Source organism: Carassius auratus, unplaced genomic scaffold, assembly GCF_003368295.1.
Source record: "Carassius auratus strain Wakin unplaced genomic scaffold, ASM336829v1 scaf_tig00002013, whole genome shotgun sequence".
NCBI lineage: Eukaryota > Metazoa > Chordata > Actinopteri > Cypriniformes > Cyprinidae > Carassius > Carassius auratus.
In genome coordinates this window covers 143,648-165,810 of record NW_020523420.1, presented here as the reverse complement: position 1 = coordinate 165,810, position 22,163 = coordinate 143,648, and the positions used below count along the sequence as shown (strand labels likewise).

The 22,163-nt window shown below is 38.2% G+C and overlaps 1 protein-coding gene across 6 annotated transcripts; it reads right to left on the bottom strand.

The window, feature by feature from the left end:
• Positions 1–240: 240 nt before the first annotated feature.
• On the bottom strand, positions 241–5,839 carry LOC113069648 (CD276 antigen homolog). 6 transcript variants are annotated; one of them, XM_026242810.1, is made up of 7 exons: positions 5,634–5,839; positions 4,991–5,096; positions 4,215–4,360; positions 2,238–2,284; positions 1,832–2,164; positions 1,618–1,721; positions 241–1,527 (listed from the first exon to the last, which is right to left on the bottom strand). In XM_026242810.1, the coding sequence occupies exons 3-7, from the start codon at positions 4,253–4,255 to the stop codon at positions 1,504–1,506; spliced, it is 549 nt and encodes a 182-aa protein (XP_026098595.1). In that variant the 5' UTR covers positions 4,256–4,360; positions 4,991–5,096; positions 5,634–5,839; the 3' UTR covers positions 241–1,503. The 6 variants fall into 6 exon arrangements, 5 of the variants coding, with proteins under 5 accessions (XP_026098595.1, XP_026098596.1, XP_026098597.1 ...); XM_026242811.1 differs by having other exon boundaries at positions 4,996–5,096; XM_026242812.1 differs by having other exon boundaries at positions 4,991–5,060.
• Positions 5,840–22,163: the final 16,324 nt, after the last annotated feature.

Here is a 22,163-nt window from a genome sequence, read left to right as displayed (position 1 = left end):
AGTACAGATACTTGAAAAATGTACTTAAGTACAGTAACGAAGTAAAGCTACTCCGTTACTGTCCACCACTGGGTATTGGACACCGCTTCTCTATCATATACACATTTATTAAAAAACAAAAGATAACCGAGCAAAGATTGATGAGATAATACTGATAAACAATGCATGTGATGATTCCTGAACATTGCAGACGGAAATCAAGATTCAGCCTGAGGTTCATGAGACTCATGACAACAGCAATGACCCCGTCATGTTTATTATGAATATTAAGAAACTATACAAAGATAAGTCATATAAAAGTAGCTGAATATAGAGTTAATATATAATGGTAAAGAGAAAAGATTATATTAAAAGGTCTAGCAGGATATCTCAGTTCAGTGAACCCAGAAGAGCCCATGTCACACCTCTCTTTATCTCTATACACTGTCTACTGGTTTTAACTCACAAGGTTCACAATTTTAATGCTTGTATACATATCAGCCTCTGAGTGTGCACTCTTCTTCTTCTACTCACTCTTACGAGACAATATCCCCTGCTGAAACCTAATATCTGAAGTGAAGGACGCCTCATGGTACCATCACAGAGAGGCACTAATCACTTTCCAGAACATTTACATTCACTGTTCCTGGCTGGTGGAATCTTCACAACCCCATTCATAATGCCTTATTCCAGACAATATTCAAAATACTGCTGAAAATTATTTCACCCATGAGCACAAACTCCTCAATGCTTCCCGTTTTTTTTGTTTTTTTGTTTTTTTATCTTGTACTATTCTAAACAATGTCTGAAACTTAGTATTATGCACACTTCTTGAGTTTATTTGCCTCTTTATGATGAATCGTTTGTTGTTTTTCAGATAAAAGCATCTGCTAAATGAATAAGTGCACATTACAGTATTTTCTGTTTATCTATACATGACTAGTACCATTGGTTTCTGGACAGGCCATTTATAATGAACTCATGAATGATTTGATTTGGGACAAAGTATGTAGTGTTTTCATAGTTTTAGTGCATTTGAGTGAAATTAGCTGCTGTGCCAAACTGAAATTGTTTATAAGGAGAAATGGTGGAGGGTTTTGAAAAAGTGTCTTACGTATTAAGAAATGTGTCCTAGTGATTGTAATGAAACATACAAGTTGTATTTTTTACAGCACGTCACATGAGGCCTGGGATTGGTTCACAATAAAACATTTTCACAGCCTTTCGTATACTTAAATTGTAATTTAGTGTTGGTAAAATGGTAAAATAGTTCTCTCATCACTGTAACACTAGCACCAGAGATCATAAATGTCTGCCTCCATCAAGCAGCTCATCTAGAACAAACAGAGCTTTTACATGTTTAGTGCATGCTGGTATTTGCACCGCTGGGCAGAGGTTTAGATGGGCTTCACAGATTAATGAAGATATGAACAACAACTAATTAATATCTACAGATGATATACAGATGTTTCAATAGACCTGTGTAGATGACGTCGAGTCGAAGTGAGCGATGACTAAAACTCCTTAAAACCCCGCTGTGACAGAGTTCTGTAAAACAAAGTTACAGTATTTAATTAGAAGCTGTCACTTAATTACAATATGAAGTACATGTTAAGTATGATTGATGAATGAACTTACAGTCAATGAAAATATAATGCCTGTGCACAGAATAGAAATGAACATTACAATAATCTCCGGTTTTGGGTTTGTTCCTTCACTGGGGAGTTGTCTTTCTGATCTTTCTGGAAGACAAAATATTGACAAAAGTTGGAGGAAAAACAAGAGAATGTGATATACAAAAGAATAAAGACTGAAATATAAATGTGTTTGTCAACTATACACTTTTACACACCTTTAATCGAAAGTTCAACAATCCTGAATACTTGTTCCTTCATGAAGATGTAGCACGTGTATTCTCCTGCATCAGTGTGTTGAAGATTGTTGAGTTTGATGGAGAAGTTTCCTCTCAGATACTCCTCGGGGAAGCTTTCGACTCTGTTCCTGTACACTGGATCCTGTTCTTCCACAGAGTCTTGACCATTAATAATCTCATACACATTCTGGTCGTAATTGTGTCTCCAGCGCACTAGATCTATGTCTTGAACTGTGAGCGGTGGTTCTTTAGAAGAACAAGGTAAAACTGCAGAACCTCCAATAAAACCCTCAACAGACTCCTGCAGAGACACTGAAAAAAGACAGAAGTTATGATAAATAAAGTACAGTATGCTCTACAAATAATTGTTCATTTTAATACTCACCTTCATTTACTATTACAAACACAAGCAGAAAAAAATAAATAATCCATCTGTGTAAAAAGAAACAAATGATGAATTTTTTTCAGACTGAGCTGCATCAACAGAAACATCCACTCAAATAAATGCATAATATCTGCATAATATCTCTGAAATTAACAGTTTAGTTTAGTTAAAATGTAATGAGATTTATATATATATATATATATATATATATATATATATATATATATATATATATATATATATATATATATATATATATATATATATATTAGGGCCGGGACTCGATTTAAAAAAATAATCTAATTAATTAGAGGCTTTGTAATTAATTAATCAAAATTAATCGCATATAAATATTTGACCTGAGAGCAGTGAGAAGTAATTTGTTTCACATGGATTTATAGTATACCATTGAATAATGACTGAATACATAAGCTTAAGCAACAAAATATTGTTTATTTTTGTTCAACCAAGTCTAGCAGACCAGTGCAATTTTTGCCATGAAGTGTAGCAATAGCATATTTAGAAACAATTTAGAAATAGTACATTTCAGAAATTCAGGAAGCTTATAGGTGCTGGAACCTTCTGTAAAGTGTTTTTTAAGTAAAACACAATACTGTCAATTACATTCAGAAAATTGGAAACACTGACTATTAGAAAACATCTCTCTGTTGCTTCAGAGGCCATAACATACTAAGTCCAACTCTCAATAACCTTGGCCAAAACAATAAAGAGTTCAACATAAACTGTTGCACCAACAAAATAATACATAGTTCAACATAAAGTGTAAAGTCCACGCTAGCTGCTATTCCGCGGTGCAAAAATACGTTATTAAAAATGCGGGAATTTTTTTTCTGTAATTAATTAATCTTAGTTAACGCGTTATTTTTTGTGTAATTAATTAATCTCAATTAACGCGTTAAAGTCCCGGCCCTAATATATATATATATATATATATATATATATATATATATATATATATATATATATATATATATATATATATATATTCATACATATAGTGACAGCATCCACAATCCCTTTTAATTTCTATTTTAGTAAAAAAAAAAATGTAAGTGCCATTGTTTAAAAATAAATAAATAAATGCTTTATTGACTGATGTTTCCTAGACCTCTAGTTGTTATTCTTTCAAATTTCATGCCATTGTGTGTAGTTTCCCATTATGTTCACTCCTACTACTACAAAACTTGTGCAGTCACAACCCTATAATGATATTTACTCAGGCTGATCACATTTTTGATTTGTATGACATTAAAATTCTTTTTACAATTATTTTACTCATTTATATAGGTTCAGCAAATAATAGATTAAAACAATAGATTCAATGATCAATGCTTTGGTTTGATTCAAGAGAATCAACATTAACTAAACATGTTTTGTATTAAGGACAACAAGATCATCAGATTATTTGAAAACGATTCATGTACAGTAAACAAAGAATATTTTTTGAAATATCTGAAATATGTAAAAATAATAATATCAGTCCACAAATCTGACTTGTGAAGCAGTGTGAAAACATAAATCACAACATGTTTGTTTATTTAGGCCAGAGAAATGAGCCAGGTTTATCTCAGGCTTATCTTTTGACACAGTGTGTCATCTAGTGTTTATAACAATGTTCAGCACGTACCAGACTGACACTGGTTCACTTTCATATTCAGGATTCAGACATATTCTGTTTGATTTAAACAATCAACATTGTATAAACCACTATATTAATAAACATGACTTAACTAGTTGTTAATTGCTTCTACAATCACAAGTTATTTGAAATTATTTCCAGTTTTATACAAAAGCACTTTATTCTAATTTCTAATGTACCTAATAAAAAGTTTGGCTACGCTAGATATTTATTTTCCTTTTGCCAGAATATAAATGTTCATCTTCTGAAAATATATGTACAAGATGTAAAGTGTACTTGAGTTAGCCTATATTTTAAAATAAATAAATAAAAGATACCTGCTGAGGTTTCCAGATGAGATTGTTTTGTAGATTTCCATGAGAACAACACCAGATTACTGTTTGTAAGATCAGACGTTTGTCCCCTGACTTATCTTCAAACTCTCAAAGCAGTATAGTCTGTCTGCCAGCAATCCTCTTCAGTTCTGTGGAAGTACAACAAACTATTAAACTAAAACAAAGAGACATTCATTTTCAAAAGCTGAGAATTCCCAGAGCTCTCATGGCCTCAGACATGGGCGTAGACAAAAACACATCCACTGGATTGTATTTTTGTCAGATAGAAATACACTTGACAGAAAATCAATGATTTTGAGCTAGAATGAAAAAATAAATAAAAAAAGTAGACCTACTTCAAATAGATTCTGTTATAAACCTGTATGACTTACTTTCTTCAGTGGAACAAAAAAGCATTTTGCTTCTACCCATTATTTTGTACTGTATGGACAATGTCTTGAATTTCTCAAATGATCTTCTTTATTATGTCCCACACTAGAAAGAAATTCATACAGGTTTGGAATTAAATGATGTTGAGTAAATGGCTATTTTCATTTTTGGGTGAACTATCCCTTTAAGAACTTTAATATGTGTATATAATACACACCTCATTTATATAAGACACTGATATTTATCTTTAATCGGGCTCTTACTGAATCAACATTTTACTTCTATTAACACTAATTAGAACTAAACATCTAACGAGAAAAGTTGTTATAATTAGTAAGGCCTATTAGTAAGGCACTGGTCACAAGAAGTAAAACCATGGTAAAGCTTACATTACATTTGACATTCCGTCCCCTTCACTCCTGAATTGATGGCGATATACTCCTGCAGGCCTCAGAAGAACTTGTAACCAAAGTCATTACAGAACACATTACAGATCTGGAATGATGAAACAGTGGGTGTTTTTGTATAGTTTTCATTTTTAGGCGATCTCTTTAACTGACTGTCTCTGTCTTAAGAACAGAATGAAATGGTTGCAGTTCATGGACGCTGGTCTTGTCTTGTCCAAAACAACAAATTAGTGGTTAAACTATTAGTGGTTAAACTATTAGTGGTTAAAGAGCACTATTTATTATAAAATATAGCATTCAGCAATTTGCAAAATGATGTTTATTTTAATACATGACATTTAGGACAGAAAACACACTTGTATAAGCTACTAGTCAAGTCCTTGCTAGTTCTTTACTTAAGGTAAAGAAAGACATGAAGTCTGAGGATGATACACCTCCACGTTCAGATATCATTCACAACAGACACACTTTCACTCTTTATCTTTTGTATGAAATGATGAAAACTGATATGTTAATTTCTTTGTCTTTCTTCGTTACATCCACACCAAAGAACATAAAGGACATTCAAAACAGGGATTTAACTTTTTCATAAAACAGCTGCAAATGTTGCTGGATTCAGACTCACCTTGTTGATCTGCTTACATCTGTCCTCGTGTCTCGAAATCCCCCTTTTTGTTTTGTGTGAGCACGAGAAAACATACAGCACAAGATTTCCCTCCACATCAACTGAGCTTTGTAGAAAAGAAGAGAAAATAACAGTAATTTCAGCCGACACACGTCCTCTGAAGCTCATTTGCTGGCTCTGCTATGCCTCTTTAAATGGTCCCACATATGCCTCATTGCTCAACAATGCTGTGACGCTTCCAAGGGGGACGGATAGAGCAGTTCTGTGCCCCTGTTGTTCCCCATGTATCCTGTCTCGAGGCTGAACTGTAGATCCATCAGAACAGACCAAAGACTGTAAAACAACGTTTTTGAAGATTAGGTTTTTTAAAGAAGCCTCTTCTGCTCACCCATCATGCATTTATTTGATCTAAAGTGCAAAAACAGTACAAATGTGAAATATTTTTACTAATTCAAATAACTGTTTTCCATTTGAATACATTTCAAAAAGTAATTTATTCCTGAAATAAAAGCCACATTTTCAGCATCATCACTCTTCAGTGTCACATGATCTGTTCACATTCTAATATGATTTGCTGTTCAAAACATTATTTTTTCTTCTTATTGTTGTTATTCAGGATTCTTTGATGAATAAAAACATACAAAGATCAGCATTATACACTTATATTGTACACTATACACTATAACCATATATATATATATATATATATATATATATATATATATATATATATATATATATATATATATATATATATATATAAAATATAAATTAATAATTTTATTTAGCAAGGATGCTTTAAATTGATCCGAAGTAGTAATAAAGTAATTTATAATGTTACAAAATATTTCCATTTCAGATAAATGCTTTTCTTAGATAATATAGAAAAACATTTTAAATATGTAAAAAAGTCAAGAAGATTTTCAGCTGAAACCGTGGTCCTTGGCGATTCATATAATGTAAGTCAGTGGGCATCATCACTTTGAGATTCAAAGAAACAAAGGAAACAAAATTGTTACTCATGGCTCCTGATGATGCAATGAGGTTCTTGTGATGAGAAATTATAGCTCTGTGCATAGATCGGTCCTGCGAGTGTTCATGACAGTCTGCAGCTCGAGTTTCTGATTTCATAATGACATATCCCAGGAGCTCCAATGTTGAGAATCTATGAAAAGTTAATCTTTAAATATATATGTTCAGTTTCTTTCATAGTCCAATCTTTTCATTCTTAAGACTCTTAAGAATAATAATTAAAAAAAAACAATTAGCCATAGGTATTAATTTTGTTTTGTCTGCATATGTTTTTTGAATCTCAAAAGTGCAGCACCCATTTACTTTCATTTTATGATTCACCAAGGACCAGTGGTTTCATTTAAAAATCTTCTTTACAGTGCTACTGGAGAGGCTAGCAATAGCAAGTTACCATTAAAAGCATGAGATCACAGTTTCCACAACTGTAAAAAAAAAAAAAAAACCTTCTAGTCTCTGCTTTTTCAGACATGGAAATTATTTAATGATGTCTCTTGTTCTGTGCTTCCTCGACCATAGTAGTAACATACTCCATGATATTCATCCCATTTTCTACATCACCCAGTGCATTCTACAATAAATGAAATAATTGGCAAAAAGATGGCCTTCCAGATTTTCACACTATACAATAAAGAATAAATAAACATGCAGGTATATATGGCCTTTCAGTAGGTATCAGGATAATAAATGCCCAATGACAAGAAACAGTTAAACAGTAAATTTGAGGGCACCATAATGTTTGGAACAAAATAATTCTGGAGCCTAAAACTCCAAACTTTGCTTTCATTAGTTTCACTTTCGCATTATGGATAAGGGGAATTCTCTCCTTTTTGAACTTATTTTTCTAGAACTTAATCAGTTCATTCTGACAAAAAGTAAAAATGAAAGTACTTGTTTTGTGGCTTGCATAAGGTGAATTAAAGAAGAAAAAGTACAGTGGATATCAGACAAATTAAAAGTGAAAACATACTACTTAAAAACTTACAAAACCCAATCCGAAGTTTTCTTTTAGGCAGGGAAATGTTTTTTTTTTTTATTTTTTTTTTTTATTTTTTATCAAAGCAGACAATGATTCAACATACTGTTGATGGGATGGATGGATTCCCCAGTATGTTCCAGACATTAAGCTTTCCATGCTGATTCAAGTTCAGGACCAATGTTTTCTGCCATAACTGGCAGTCTGCATAGAGGAATTTCTGTCACAGAGCCTGGGGTTGCTTCAAGATTAGGAGTGCATTTTGGTACCGTTTTGCCAGGGTTTTCATTCTATTTTGGTAGTTGTTGACCACAGACTAAAGTATTTTGAACTAGAGATGTTTGGTTTCATATCTTAGACACCAATGTGCCCTTAATGGTCCGAAATGTTCAATTAAGTGAGGATAATGGACCAAAAACTAACTTTTTGGTATGAAACTTCCTGTATAAAGTCTCTGAAAACTTGAGAGGAAGTCTGTAATCAGACGTCTGAGCTGACTCAAGCAGCTCTTTCTTATGCCTGTCGCAAACATGATGACACACTGAATGAGCTGAGTAACAGACAAAGACACCATTGAACATTAATCTCATGAGGAAAGTTAAAAGTCTGAAGAGTGTGAGCTATTCAACAGCTTTCCCTGGAGTTGCACTGCTTTGAAACACTGTTGGCCTCAACAACACAGGCTTTGACTTTTGTCATTTTGTCCAAAGGAGAATTCCTGCATTTGTTTGTTGAACTACTGAAGACTGACAAAGCTGTAGCTTATGTAAGATAAGTTTGAACAATTGTGGGATCACTCCCTCCAAAACGTTGTGGATCAAATCAGGTGGGAAAGATTGTGTCCCCTCAAAATGAGGTACAATATCTGCATAAAAGGGGGAAAGTCCAGTAACCCCCTATAGAGAGTGTTGGGTTTTTCCAAAAGAGGTTCAGAGTACAGAGGTTCTCATCAGTTTTTTTTAAACATTTCATCATGGTGACACGAGCACTGCTAAATGAAACCATGACTGAAGCATTTGCTGAAGCCAGCCAGTAAATGGGCTGATTTTGTGGATTAGTATTTTGTTTTTGTTTTTTGAACCAAGACAGTTTGTGATTTCACACTCATCAATGTACAACTGTAACTTCAACAATTCTTCAGTGTTGTGACTGAAACATTTGTGCCTTTTAAAATGCAATCCTTCAGTGAAACCCTTTAAAATGTCACTCCTCTGTAGAATTTGTTTATTACTGAAATGTTTCATTTTTTCCAATTGTGTTAAATCCTAACACATACTCAGTTGGTTCAATCAAACCAAATTTTGTCACACAGTATCATTCAAATTGATCATCTGAAATCACATGTTCAAAACACTGTCCAAATAGATCATTTTTGAGCTGAAGTGTAAGATAGGTATGCAAATCTGCCCATATACAAGTCGGAGATGCAGTTCCTGAGGTCTTCACGAGTTCACAAGTTCACAAGTTCACGCTTACATATAATTAGCTGAGGTATTTGGCGTGCTGTCCGGGGAAGGGCTCCGAGCTCTGGAATGGCCCGAACCTAGAGTAACCCCCCCTTCCCCATCTTATTATAAAGTGAATTTGAAGTGAGGAGATGGGGTGGAGGAGGGATGCTGATTAACCGTCAATGGATAGAGGAAAGTCAGCGATATTTATACTGTGGGATTGATTACTAGATTGTGGTCCACCTGTGTTGATTAGGGTAAGTATCTGACGCGCTCCTCCAGAATCTTGTTACGAGAACATCATTCATTGAACAATTCAATCAAACTTTTCACCTTGTTGGAAGCACTGTGCATGATTCTCCAAAATGTCTCTTTATTGTTTCAGTAAAATGGCTTAATTGTTCCTGAAAGGAGTCTACTTGAACTATTTCATCAAAATCTTCTTCATAATTGTGTCCTTCTTGTGCAACATCTGTAGCTTAATTTCTTCCATGTATTATATATATATATATATATATATATATATATATATATATATATTACAACTATGTAAACAGCTATGTACATCTTAAGGAATAACAGCACTTAGGGCATGTGGTTGTACATCCCATCAGACTGCACAAAAGGGCTTACTATGGCTTAAACACCTTGTGAACATTTATTGACCCACTGATGCATGCACCTAAAATCATCTTCTCATATTAGGCTTTTGTTTAATTGCATAAAACATTACATATCTGCATTTGTAACTGTGAAATGTTATAACACAGGTTACATAATCCTTATCACAACTTATTTCTGTATTTCAGTCTTAATAAAACTTTTTAAAATTTCATTAGGTTGTATCGCAGTCAATTAATCAATATCCTGCTCATATTTTAAGGTGTCATGGAGTCTTGAAAGGTGCCTAATAAATTGTATTATTATTATTATTCAATTTGTAAATTGTATTATTTTCAAATGAGGTCATGCTTATTCAGCTTGTATTTTCTGGACAGTCTTCTCTTTCACTTCTGCAAATGCTATATACAAAAATAGAAAGTCAAGATTCTTCATAAATGTGAGCCAGTAGAGTTTTGGAACCGAGTTGACATGTCTGTAAAATCACCAACAACCTCCAGAAACCTGGGGTGATGCTCTGTCAATCTACAGTCCGCAGGAGAATTTGAGACAGAATTACGAAGGCTACATAGCAAGATGCAAGCCTCTGATCAGCACCAAAAATAGGAAGTCAAGATTCTTCATAAATGTAAGCTAGTAGAGTTTTGGAACCGGGTTGATGTAACGATGGGACAAAGATTAACCTTTATCTAACTGACTGGAAAGCAAAAGTGTGGAGAAAAAATTATCCTAAGCATACAACCTCATCTGCAAAGCTTGATGGAGTCATGGCATGGGCATGCATGGCTGTCTCTAGAAAAGGACCTCTTCATTTTAATGATGATAATGTATGATGGAAGTAGTGTCACGGCGCGGTAGAGACAGCGCCGTGGAAAGAGCAAATTCTGGGTCCAAATTCAGGGAAGAGACACTTTATTATAAAAAGAACAAAAAGGCCAACAAGGCAAAACAAAACTGGCATAAACACGATCACTAGGAAACCAAGCCCTGCCTCCTCTGGGGACTCGTGAATGGCAAGCCCCGCCTCCTCGGGGGACTCGTGAGCGGCAAGCCCTGCCTCCTCCTCGAGGGACTCGTGAGCGGCACCCGCTGCCTCCTCCTCGAGGGACTCGTGAACGGCAAGCCCTGCCTCCTCCTCGAGGGACTCGTGAGCGGCAAGCCCTGCCTCCTCCTCGAGGGACTCGTGAGCGGCACCCGCTGCCTCCTCCTCGAGGGACTCGTGAGCGGCAAGCCCTGCCTCCTCCTCGAGGGACTCGTGAGCGGCAAGCCCTGCCTCCTCCTCGAGGGACTCGTGAGCGGCACCCGCCGCCTCCTCGAGGGACTCGTGAGCGGCACCCGCCGCCTCCTCCTCGAGGGACTCGTGAACGGCAAGCCCCGCCTCTACTGGGAACTCGTGAACGGCACCCGCCGCCTCCTCCTCTAGGGACTCGTGAGCGGCACCCACCGCCTCCTCCTTGGGGGACTCGTGACCGGCACCCGCCGCCTCCTCCTCCTCGGGGGACTCGTGAACGGCAAGCCCCGCCTCCACTGGGGACTCGTGAACGGCACCCGCCTCCTCGCCGGGAACTTCCTGGGTCAGCACCCCCACCCTGACAGCTGAGCCACTCAACTCCAGAGCCAGATTCACATAGTCCTCCAGCGTCTCGTCGGGGTGCCAGTATGGCATGGAAGATTTAAAGGGCTCGGCCAGTCCTCCCCAGAAGAAGACCATTAGACAGGTCTTCTCTGTCGCTGACTGCCGAGCCGACCCCACAAAGTCCCAAGCATAATCCTCAATACTCCGAACTCCCTGGCGGACATCGAGGATCCTCCCTGCTGGACCCATCTTTGCTGCCTGAATTCTGTCACGGTGCGGTAGAGACAGCGCCATGGAAAGAGCAAATTCTGGGTCCAAATGCAGGGAAGAGACACTTTATTATAAAAAGAACAAAAAGGCCAAAACAAAACTGGCATAAACACGATCACTAGGAAACCAAACACAACTCGAGGAACAAACACTATAGAAACACAGATCAACATTTGCAAGTACAATTAATCCAGGCAGGCCGAGTGGTGGGAGAGAGGAGAATATATGTGGGTGAACAAATGGGAATCAGCTGTGTGTGTCTGAGTGAGTGAGTGGATGCAAAACAGGTGTACCGAGTGAACCAGGTGTGTAAATGAATGTGTGAGTGGGTGAAGGTGATGAGTCCAGGAGAATGGAAGTGGTGCCCTCTGTTGGTGAGAGGGAGGACCACCGAGTCCGGACTCATGACAAGTAGCAGAATGAATTTGGAAGGGTACAAAAGAAAATGCCACCAAACTAATTTACATAATTTACTTTATATTTGATCAGGACAATGTAAGGAAATATTAGCTCATTTATTTTGAGAAGAAACAAATCTAAAGATTCAAATTGCTTTAATTGAACTGAGTCCAAATTGATTTAGTTTATACCTATAATACAAACAGAAAGATAATTTATACGCTACAGGCTAGGTAGCACAGGATCTGGGCAAAGTTTAATCTTAAAATACGCCACACAAGACAACACTTCTTTATAAATGAAACAAGAAATGAAATAAGAAATGAAATAAGAATTTATTGAGCTATTCTATAGACTATATGGATCTAAAAATGGAAGCTTTAGCCTAAGTTCTGCCAGGAAGACTCAGTTACTTCGTCACTATTTACCTTCATCATTATCCAATCACGTCTTTATACTTTGGTATAAAAGATCGTACTTACACATGTTTGAGTTCGCAGATGCCAACGCAACAACATGCCGACGCGACAACAAACGCAGATTCCGACGCGATTGTTCCTCGCTCAAGCTATTGAGTTTTATTGATTTACTTGCTATAGTTAAGTTTGCGTCCTGCAAACTATCACGAGTTTGACGATCCTCTAAAATGCACACGGGATCGTTGGCTTTGCTCCGTGTCGCGGTGATTATCTGCGGTCGTTCATGTTGGATGATATACAAGCTTTTCTCGGCAGAGGATGTGAAACATTGGTGATGTTCCGTGTGCTTTCCAGGGTTGCCAGGTTTTCTAAAAAAAAAAAATAAAATAAGCCAGTTACTACTAAAAAATAGCCCAATCGCATTTCAAAAGGGGTTTCTCGGTAGAATTCACAGTCTAGGGGCTATATATGACACTATTGGGGTCACCTCAAACCCCGGACAGAAATAGCAACCCGCAGCAACCAAAAAAAAAAAAACGGTCTTAGCAACGCCGGTGCTTTCCGAGATGTTGCGTCAGTGCTGCTTGGGTCTCAACACCTGAAAGAACTTTGGTCTCAATCAGTAAATATTTTATCTGTATGCTCACGTGAACCTGCACGAATGAAGTCTCTCCGGACCAGCAGACAGAATCAAGGCTGCCGGTCTCTTTCGGCATCTCGCCTCCATCACTTCATCAGTCTACAGCATTATAAGTATCATTTTTGTTCTATGCACTTGTGGCGCTTGGGCATTAATTTTATTCTCTGCAAAGCTTTATACTCACACGTTCAAAATAAAGCACTGGGCATTTCGTGCTTGTTTATCTGGCAGACTCGCACTGCATAATTAAGATGTTGATCATAGTGCATGCAATGTTCTGAATAACTCCTTCGTAATGAGGCATTTTAAGGCTCGTAATAAAAGCTACAATCTTTTATACTGATAAAGATTGTTCGCATTTCTGTAAAAATATGCTTCGTTTAGCACACTTAAGATTTGTTGTTTTAATCCTATGCTTTAATCTTTGTTTATTCAGTCATTGTTTCATTTGCATCTATTCCTGAATGTTTCATACTGGAATGGGATTCTATGGCTGCAGATGCAGAGAACCGCTGCTCTCACCTCATCTTCACATGGCTTACTCTTGGACTAGCGCTATTATGAACACTGGATCTATCAAGCTGATGCGTATATGGACCCTTTAATTTGAGTCGTAGGTGAGATCCGGCTCAATGCTCAGCAGGCATCTGAAAGTCCACGTGACACGGAAGTTGCTGCTGACTTTATTTCAGAGTAGTGACATATCTCCAGTTTAAACCGAATATTAATTGGCAGGCATGGTTTATTTGCACTCCTGGTCTCCGTCTCACTCATAGCAAACTAACGGCTGGAGGGGAGTGTTAAGGAGGTTCTGCACATGCTGTCAAACTGACGTCACCAGAAAAATTATGCATTACAAAGAGGAAATGTTAAGATTTCGATAAAGATTACGAAGACAAACAATGTTTAATTGTTTACATCAAGATTAGCAATGTGTGCTCGTAAGCTTAAGTCAATTCGATTTATGCAGACTTTAAGCTATATCAAGGCTTGTTTATTTCGCGCATCTACTGGTGTTGGTTCATTCTGTCCTCATCCACTCTCCGCACGATCACTCAGCCACGGACACTTACCTTCGGCTCTATTCCCCGCAGTTCCTGTGCCACTCTCTCCTGCTGCCTCACGCCACCAAGACCCGGACTTCCCACCTACACTCCACTTCCGGCTGGATTTCTCACCTTCCACCGTCTCCCTGGAGTGTTATCGTCTCATTGTCTTTGTGTGTCGTTGTATTGTTTATCTTCATCTCATTAAATCCTGTTAACTCGCATTTTTTTTCTGGACTGTCTTTCACCAGCCGTCACAGACTGTAATGCTGAGCAGTGCAAAATGATGATTCTATAATTTGTTGTGGTGCACTTCTGTTAGATTCTGTATGTGTGCCTCTCTTGTACTCTGTAAGCCTTGAAAGAAAACAACAACAATAACAGTTATTTTCTTTTTATGAAACATAATTTACATACAGATATTGCTGTCATTATGTTTTAAAAAGTATTAATGCAGATCACACTCATTTGACTGTTAATTTATTGATAACGTTAAAGTTATGAACAGAAGGAAATTACGGGGCACTTTGCAAACTGAATGTCTTTTTATTCTGAGCTAAACCACTACAGGCCTAAGTATAATTTTAAAGATATATATATTCATATTAATCCACGCATCCGCGCGCAGTGTGAAAGCTCTATAATACGGAGCCCGGGAATCAGGTGTATTAGATTAAAAAACCCGAGGCCCCTCCGTATATTCACCAGGCCCACCTATTAATGACGTTCTGTATCCGCCACTGGTCTCACGTCACAAGAAAATCACCAGTCATTGGATGTGTCAATCATACATCAATTATACAGTTATAATAATCATGAAATATTTTGATTGGGACTCGAGTGGACTCGGGCATAAGTCCGATTCCTAATATGTTCGAGTCCATGACAAGACCGAGACCATTAAAATACGGTCTCGAGACCGAGTCCAAGACCGAGTCCGAGTCTTGAGTACTCAACACTGGTTAAAAATTTAAAATGTTTAAAAAAATGTTTTTTCTTAATGATGACTTGAGTAAAACTCACCCTAATGCTAATGCAATATTGTATTGTGCTGTTTTTTTTTTTTTAAAGATACCTTGATCTCAGCTGTAGAGAGTATGGCTGTGGCAGATGGTGAAGCTACTCAGCAGATGAATGCACTCAATGCAGATGATTCTTCATCAAACAATTCTCCACCACCACCAGCCAAATTGCCACGGCTAGTAGCCCGCTACAAAGCACACAAAAGCCAGCATAACCATACGGTGGAGGCCAGTATCTCTGACCAGATGAGTAAATACTTCAGTGACATTCAGTATCCGTGTAGTGACACAGCACTTGTCTTCTGGTCCAAAAACAAGGACAGATATCCCCAGCTGCATGCACTTGCAGTGAAACTTTTGTCAGTCCCCGCTTCCTCTACACCAGTAGATAGTGTTTTTAGTCGGGGTGGATTGATCATGAGACCACATCGTGCTCTGTTGGGTAGCAGGATGGTCTCCTCACTTATTTTTTTGAAAAGTAATTATGCCCATCTGTAATCTTCACAACATCTAAAGTGCACATAATCCAAGACATTGTAAGGATATTAGCAGTCATTAGTTAAGCTTCAAGGTTAAAAGTTATGTAAAAGCTGTTACAGTTGAACATTTACAGGTATAGTGGTACAGTAATGTTACTTGTACTAGAAGTGTTATGTAGAATTACAATATAGGGTCGTACAGTAATGTTATGTGTACTAGAAAGGTTATATGGATGTGTATAGTGGTACAACGATGTTATGTGAAAATGAGCACTTAATACTGACAAGTAACAATTCATAATACTAATAAAATTACCTTTACACCACATACTATGTGGCCCTTTTACCCTTTATTGTTTCCACCAAACATTTTAAATACTCTTGAAGATTTCTTTAGGTCTTGTCTCAGATACAATCTCTCTGGTCTCGGTCTTGACTCGGACTCGACCCTTTCTGAACTCGGTCTTGACTCGGACTCAACCCTCTCTGGACTCGATCTGGACTCGGACTCGAATGAGCTGGTCTCAACTACAACACTGAATAATAACAAAAAAGATAATTGTGAGTTTTTATGTCAAAACTCTGACTTTATTCTCACCATTGTAGGATATAAACTTGCAATTACATATAGAGTCAGAATTGTGAGTTATATAATTACCTATATATTTAGCTATAAAGTGTTATATTATTAGCAATTCTGACTCCTGGCCAATGCAAGTTTGTATCTCATAATTCTGACTTTTTAACATATGATTGCATGTATATGTATAATGTATAATTTAGAGAAAAAAAAAATAAAAAACTGCGAGTTTATATTATGCAATTTTGAGAAAAAAGTCAGAATTGTACGATTAAAAGTCACAATTACCTTTTAAATTTTTTCATTCAATGGCAAAAATGGACTTACAAATATCAGTCAATATTATTAATATATAAGCTATTAGCAAAAACTTTTGTATAATATGTACATTTTCACTTATTTATTTTACTTTTCCATTTAAATTAAACTGCGGGCAAATTGATTCATGATTCATGTGTAAAGTTGATATATTTATTTATTTATAATGGATATTGCTAACAAGAAGTGGATCACCTAAGCATATATATATATATATATATATATATATATATATATATATATATATATATATATATATATATATATATTAAAGGAGCTTCCACTTAATGTTACATACTGTAACAAACAGATTTTTCTAGGTCCTTTCCAGGGAAATGACGCATTATATACTGTGACAGTAGAAAGGTCTCATCAGCCAAAATCACATGGGGAATTGTTTTTGAGAATCCAGGCTGTGGTCTTAGTTGAGATTGCCAAGTTATGATTTTTTTTTTTTTTTTTTTATTATTGTTTTCCCTGAAGGACCAAGAGCGAGATCACTGTTGGAGTTATGGCCAACAACATTTGCAAGCTCTAATGACTTGATGGAATTGCTGATGGATGCCAAGAAAGGTGGAAGTTCCCAAACTGCACTGGAGCTGTTGGTTTCTTTTTTTTTGGATTGTACTGTTGACACCAGACATTAATTTACCATAATGGGCAAGTACTGAGGCTGCAGGGTTTTTTATTTTGTATTTCTACATTTACATTTAATCATTTAGCAGACGCTTTTATCCAAAGGGACTTACAAATGAGATCAACAGAAGCAATCAGACCAACAAGAGAAGAACAATAGTATACAAGTGCCATGACAAATCTGAGTTTTGCACAGAGCACATAGCCAGGGTTTTTTTTTTTTTTAGTTTTTTTTTTTTTTAGTTCTTTTTTTTTACACAAGAATGTGCTAGACAAGAAAAATATGATAAACTGTAATCTACAAACATCATTCTTACCAGGGGCGTTTCCTCTGAGTGGGCAAGGGAGAGAGTGTCTCTTAAAAATTAAATGTGATATTACAAATCGATATTACAAAAAATAAAATAATGCAAATATTACTTAATATGTCATTAAAGGTAAAAAAGTCATCAACAGCAACACCCATGGGTAAAGTTACAGTGGAAGCTTGCCTCCCTTCATGCCACTTACTTTTAATAGATACCCCATAGCATGCTGTGGGTTTAGTTTACTTAATTAAAAATGAATGGGTGAAAGTCCCAAGAGAGGAGGCAGTGCCTTCAATATGATATGATTGGATATGACTAGTTATGTTTGGCTGTGATTGGTTCATGGGATAAATGTGTTCATGAATCAGTATAAATGAACAATATAATGGTGTTAATGGGAAGACTAATTTTAAAAAGTAAGTTATCAGCTCACACATAGATATAACCACGTTGTTAGATAAAAAATAAAGTTAAATAGCCTGAAAATATGCTTTCAGACTGCAACACAGTGTTGGCCCACATCTGGCCTGGATCTGGGCTGACTCTGGTTGCTGTCAGCTTGATTACATTTCTTGGCCTATTTACCAAGCTTTGAAGATGAAAGAGCCGAAAAAACAATAAATAGTTAAAAGTTCACAAATAAGATATGTTGGTTACTACATTGATTTTTTGTTTTGGAATATATGTAAAATTCTTAAAAACACTTGCTTGATGCAATTCATGGCTTTCAATAGAATATTAATTATATTTTTAAAGTAAAAAAAAGTATTAACCTATAGATTCTAACATACTCTATTCTCTGATGAACCAAAAATCAAAACATTTGATAAAGATGGGTGTCAGAGCAACAGGCCACCAGTTGTTCAATCACAAGAATTTTGTTTTCTTTGGTATGGCACAGTGGTGGATTTTTTAAAGCACGGGGGAAACACAGACAAAGAGAGAGAAAGGTTGAAGATATGTGTGAAAACCCCAGCTAGTTGGCCATACAAGCTCAGAGTACATGACCTGTGATGAAATCTAGACTGCAGGCGTCAAGGATCCGGACACAGACAGAAGTATACTAACCCTTTCTACATCAGCTCTCTGTGTGGGTGGTGTTGTGAGTTTCAAAACAAACATCTGGGAATTGAAGGCATCTGGGAAAGGAGAGTAGTATTCCAAAACAACCACTATGTGTTGCTTAATTGTTATGTGCAAGTATTTTGCATATATTCGGATATACGCTTGTCTTTCTCGAGTGCCTGTTCTGTGTTGGGCTGAGAGGGTGTGTTAACAGCTGTGATTATGAACTCTGTAAATTCCCTCGGTATGCAGAATGGATACAAGTTAGGAGATTCCTGACCACAGTTTGTTGTCAGAGGGTGTATACAATATTTAACAATTTTACTCAAGTGAAAGTACAAGTATCTGGCCAAAATCATACTTGAGTAAAAGTAAAATGTACAACTTTAAATTGTACTCAAGTATTTCAAAAAGTACAGGGAAAGGGAGTAAAATAAACTCCATCATTTCCACTCTCGTGCCACCCTATATGACTTTCATTTATCTGATGAACATAAACTAAGTTAAATAATTCTCTTTATATAATGAAAGTGTATGGGACATCCAAAAATGACACTTCAAAAACTATACACAAAGACAATATGACAGTAACTCATGCAACCCCTGTTAATGAATCACTGTCTTCTTAAGTGAAACGATAGGCATATGTAAGAAAAATACAAATACCAATATTTTAATCTTGACCGTCATGTTCACTTTGTGTGGTTTCTGAAGTGGTCCTGTCCCCTTGCATGAACTAAAAATCTCTGCTTGTGTTCATGTGAAGAAAGAAAGTCATAAACATCTGGGGTTCCGGAAATGGTGAGAGAATTTTCATTTTTGGGTGAACTATCCCTTTGAAGAGCAAGGTGTGATGGAGAGGCTAGAAATATATTCCAGACAGAATACAAGAATGTGTTGAATTAATGAGGGCAGTCATAGAACTAAAACATTCAAACAGCAACTTCATTTGTTTCACGGTCTAAAATTACAACTAATCTTTTAAATGTTTATTTGGGGAATTTAGAGTTTTTTTCTTAACAAATATTGATAACTAATTATTTGTGACTAATTAGATTAATGAGAAAAGCATGTAATTATTAAGATAAAAAAATATTAAATGACAATCCTAATTCCTACTTAATGATTAATTGTGACGATTCGTGTACCAGAGAGACACAGGAGAGAGTAGATTCAATTGCAGATGTTTATTGTACAAGGGTAATCCAAATCGTGGTCGAACAAGCCAAGGTCAAAGCCAAACAGACAGTCCAAAATAAACAAACAAAGAAGGGAACAGGAAAGGGAACTCGGAAGACGAAGGAGAATCTCGGATGACGAGAAGACTGATTACACGAAGGGTAAGGACTCCATACAAACAACAGGAAAAGACTGGTCCCCAGAACGGCCATTGTCCAATCACACATCATAGCAACCGTTACTATGTGAGCAGTTCCGACAAACATTGACTCCAAGCAAGATGGTGAAGCAGTGCGCCCACGGCGTTTGTAAATCGGACACTTGATACCCAGAGAGATTGTCTGGAGGAGTTGTGTTCTTTCCATTCCCAAAGCCGAAAACACAATGTGAGCGGTGTCACATTGTCTGGGTTGTGTTCCCTGGGTGTCCACTCTTTTCCCACGGTGTCTGTCACTTCATTAATCACATTCCTCACGTCCCTGCTTAAAGAGAGAGTAAGATGAAAATTCTAAGCTTCCTATCACTGTTTATAAGTCCTGTACAATAGGTATAAATCCATCCAAGGTATAAAAAAAAACATTGTCATTTTGTCAAAATATCATTTTAAAATTACCTCAATTCTCAGAGATCCACAAGCGGTTCGCGCGAAGCTGTTCAAAAGATTCAGTTTCCTTTAACCCCACCTTTTGGTAGCATACTGTGTTCTGATTGGTCAACTGACATAGTCAGTTTTGATTGGTTGTTCCGCACACAACTTCACGGTAATCTGTATCACCGATCGTGACAGAAGGACTCCGTCACTGAAAGAACCTGCGGGATGTCTTTTTCCCGTTCCCCAGCCAGGATGGCGGAGCGGAGAGCAAGGTATCTCCAGTTAATCACCCTCCACCAAGAAGGCAATGAGGTGGGTGCCCTGGCACAGGTGTTCTGGTCCCTGGCCGAGGACATGGGGTTCAATTATGCGGCTTTGAAGGACTATTTCAATGGCTGGCTGGATGATCCAGTGTCTCAGGAGGAGATGGCACATTTAGAGACACTGGAATTCTGGGAGTTTGTGTACTATTTGCAGCATAGGCTTCCATGGGATGCCCCAGCCACTCCTGTCTCTTCGTGTGGGATGGCCGCCGGTCCAGTGCCACTGCCCAAGAAGTTGGCCAGCCCAGAGCCACAGTCCAGGATGGCCGCCGGTCCAGCGCCACTGCCCAAAATGGCCGCCAGCCCAGCGCCACAACACCAGGTGGTTGACAGACCAGTACCACAACACAAGATGGCCGCTAACCCAGCACCAATGCCAATGGCACAAGATGGCTGCTTGCCCAGCGCCGCTGCACGGGATTGCAGTCACAGCTGACCCTCCAGAGTTGAGTCAGGTGCCAGTGAACTCTCCAGAGTCGAGTCAGGTTCCAGTGAACTCTCCAGAGTCGAGTCAGGTTCCTATTGACCCTCCAGAGTCGAGTCAGGTGTTCGTGGACCCATAAGAGTCAGGATTAGTCTACGATGACCCTCCAGAGTCAGGGCTAGTCACCGATGACCCTCCAGAGTCAGGGCCAGTCACCGATGACCCTCCAGAGTCAGGGCCAGCCACCGATGACCCTCCAGCGTCAGGGCCAGTCACCGATGACCCTCCAGAGTCAGGGCCAGTCACAGATGACCCTCCAGAGTCAGGGCTAGTCACCACTGACCCTCCAGAGTCAGGGCTAGTCACCGCTGACCTTCCAGAGTCAGGGCTAGTCACCGATGACCTTCCTGAGCCAGGGCTAGGTACCATGGACTTTCCAGAGACAAGGCTAGTCACCGTTGACCTTTCAGAGTCAAGTCAAGTCACTGGTGATCTTCAAGGACAGAGTCAAGTCACTGGTGATCTTCAAGGACAGAGTCAAGTCACTGGTGATCTTCAAGGACTGAGTCAAGTCACCGGTGATCTTCATGAACAAAGGCAAGTCACCACTGATCTTCATGAACAAAGGCAAGTCATCATTGATCTTCATGAGCAAATACAAGTCACCAATGATCTTCATGTACAAATACAAGTCACCAATGATCTTCATGTACAAATACAAGTCACCAAGAATCTTCATGAGCAGTGTCGGGTCAGCACCGATCTTCTGGAGTCCAGTATGTACACCATGGGATTGCCAGAGTTTCGTTCTCCCGTTTGTCCGACCACAAGGTTGTGGTGGTCTTCTGCTCCACCCTGGGGGCCTTCAGCCTCGACCACAAGGATGTGGTGGTCTTCTGCTCTGCCCTGGGGGGCTTCCGCCTTGACCACAAGGATGTGGTGGTCTTCTGCTCCACCCTGGGGGACTTCGGCCTTGACCACAAAGAGGTGGTGGTCTTCTGTTCCGCCCTGGGGGGCATCCGTCTCGACCACATGGTTGTAGTGGTCTTCTGCTCCGCCCTGGGAAGCGTCCGCCCTGACCACACGGTTGTGGTGGTCTTCTGCTCCGCCCTGGGGAGCGTCCGCCCTGACCACACGGTTGTGGTGGTCTTCTGCTCCGCCCTGGAGGGCTTCTGCCTTG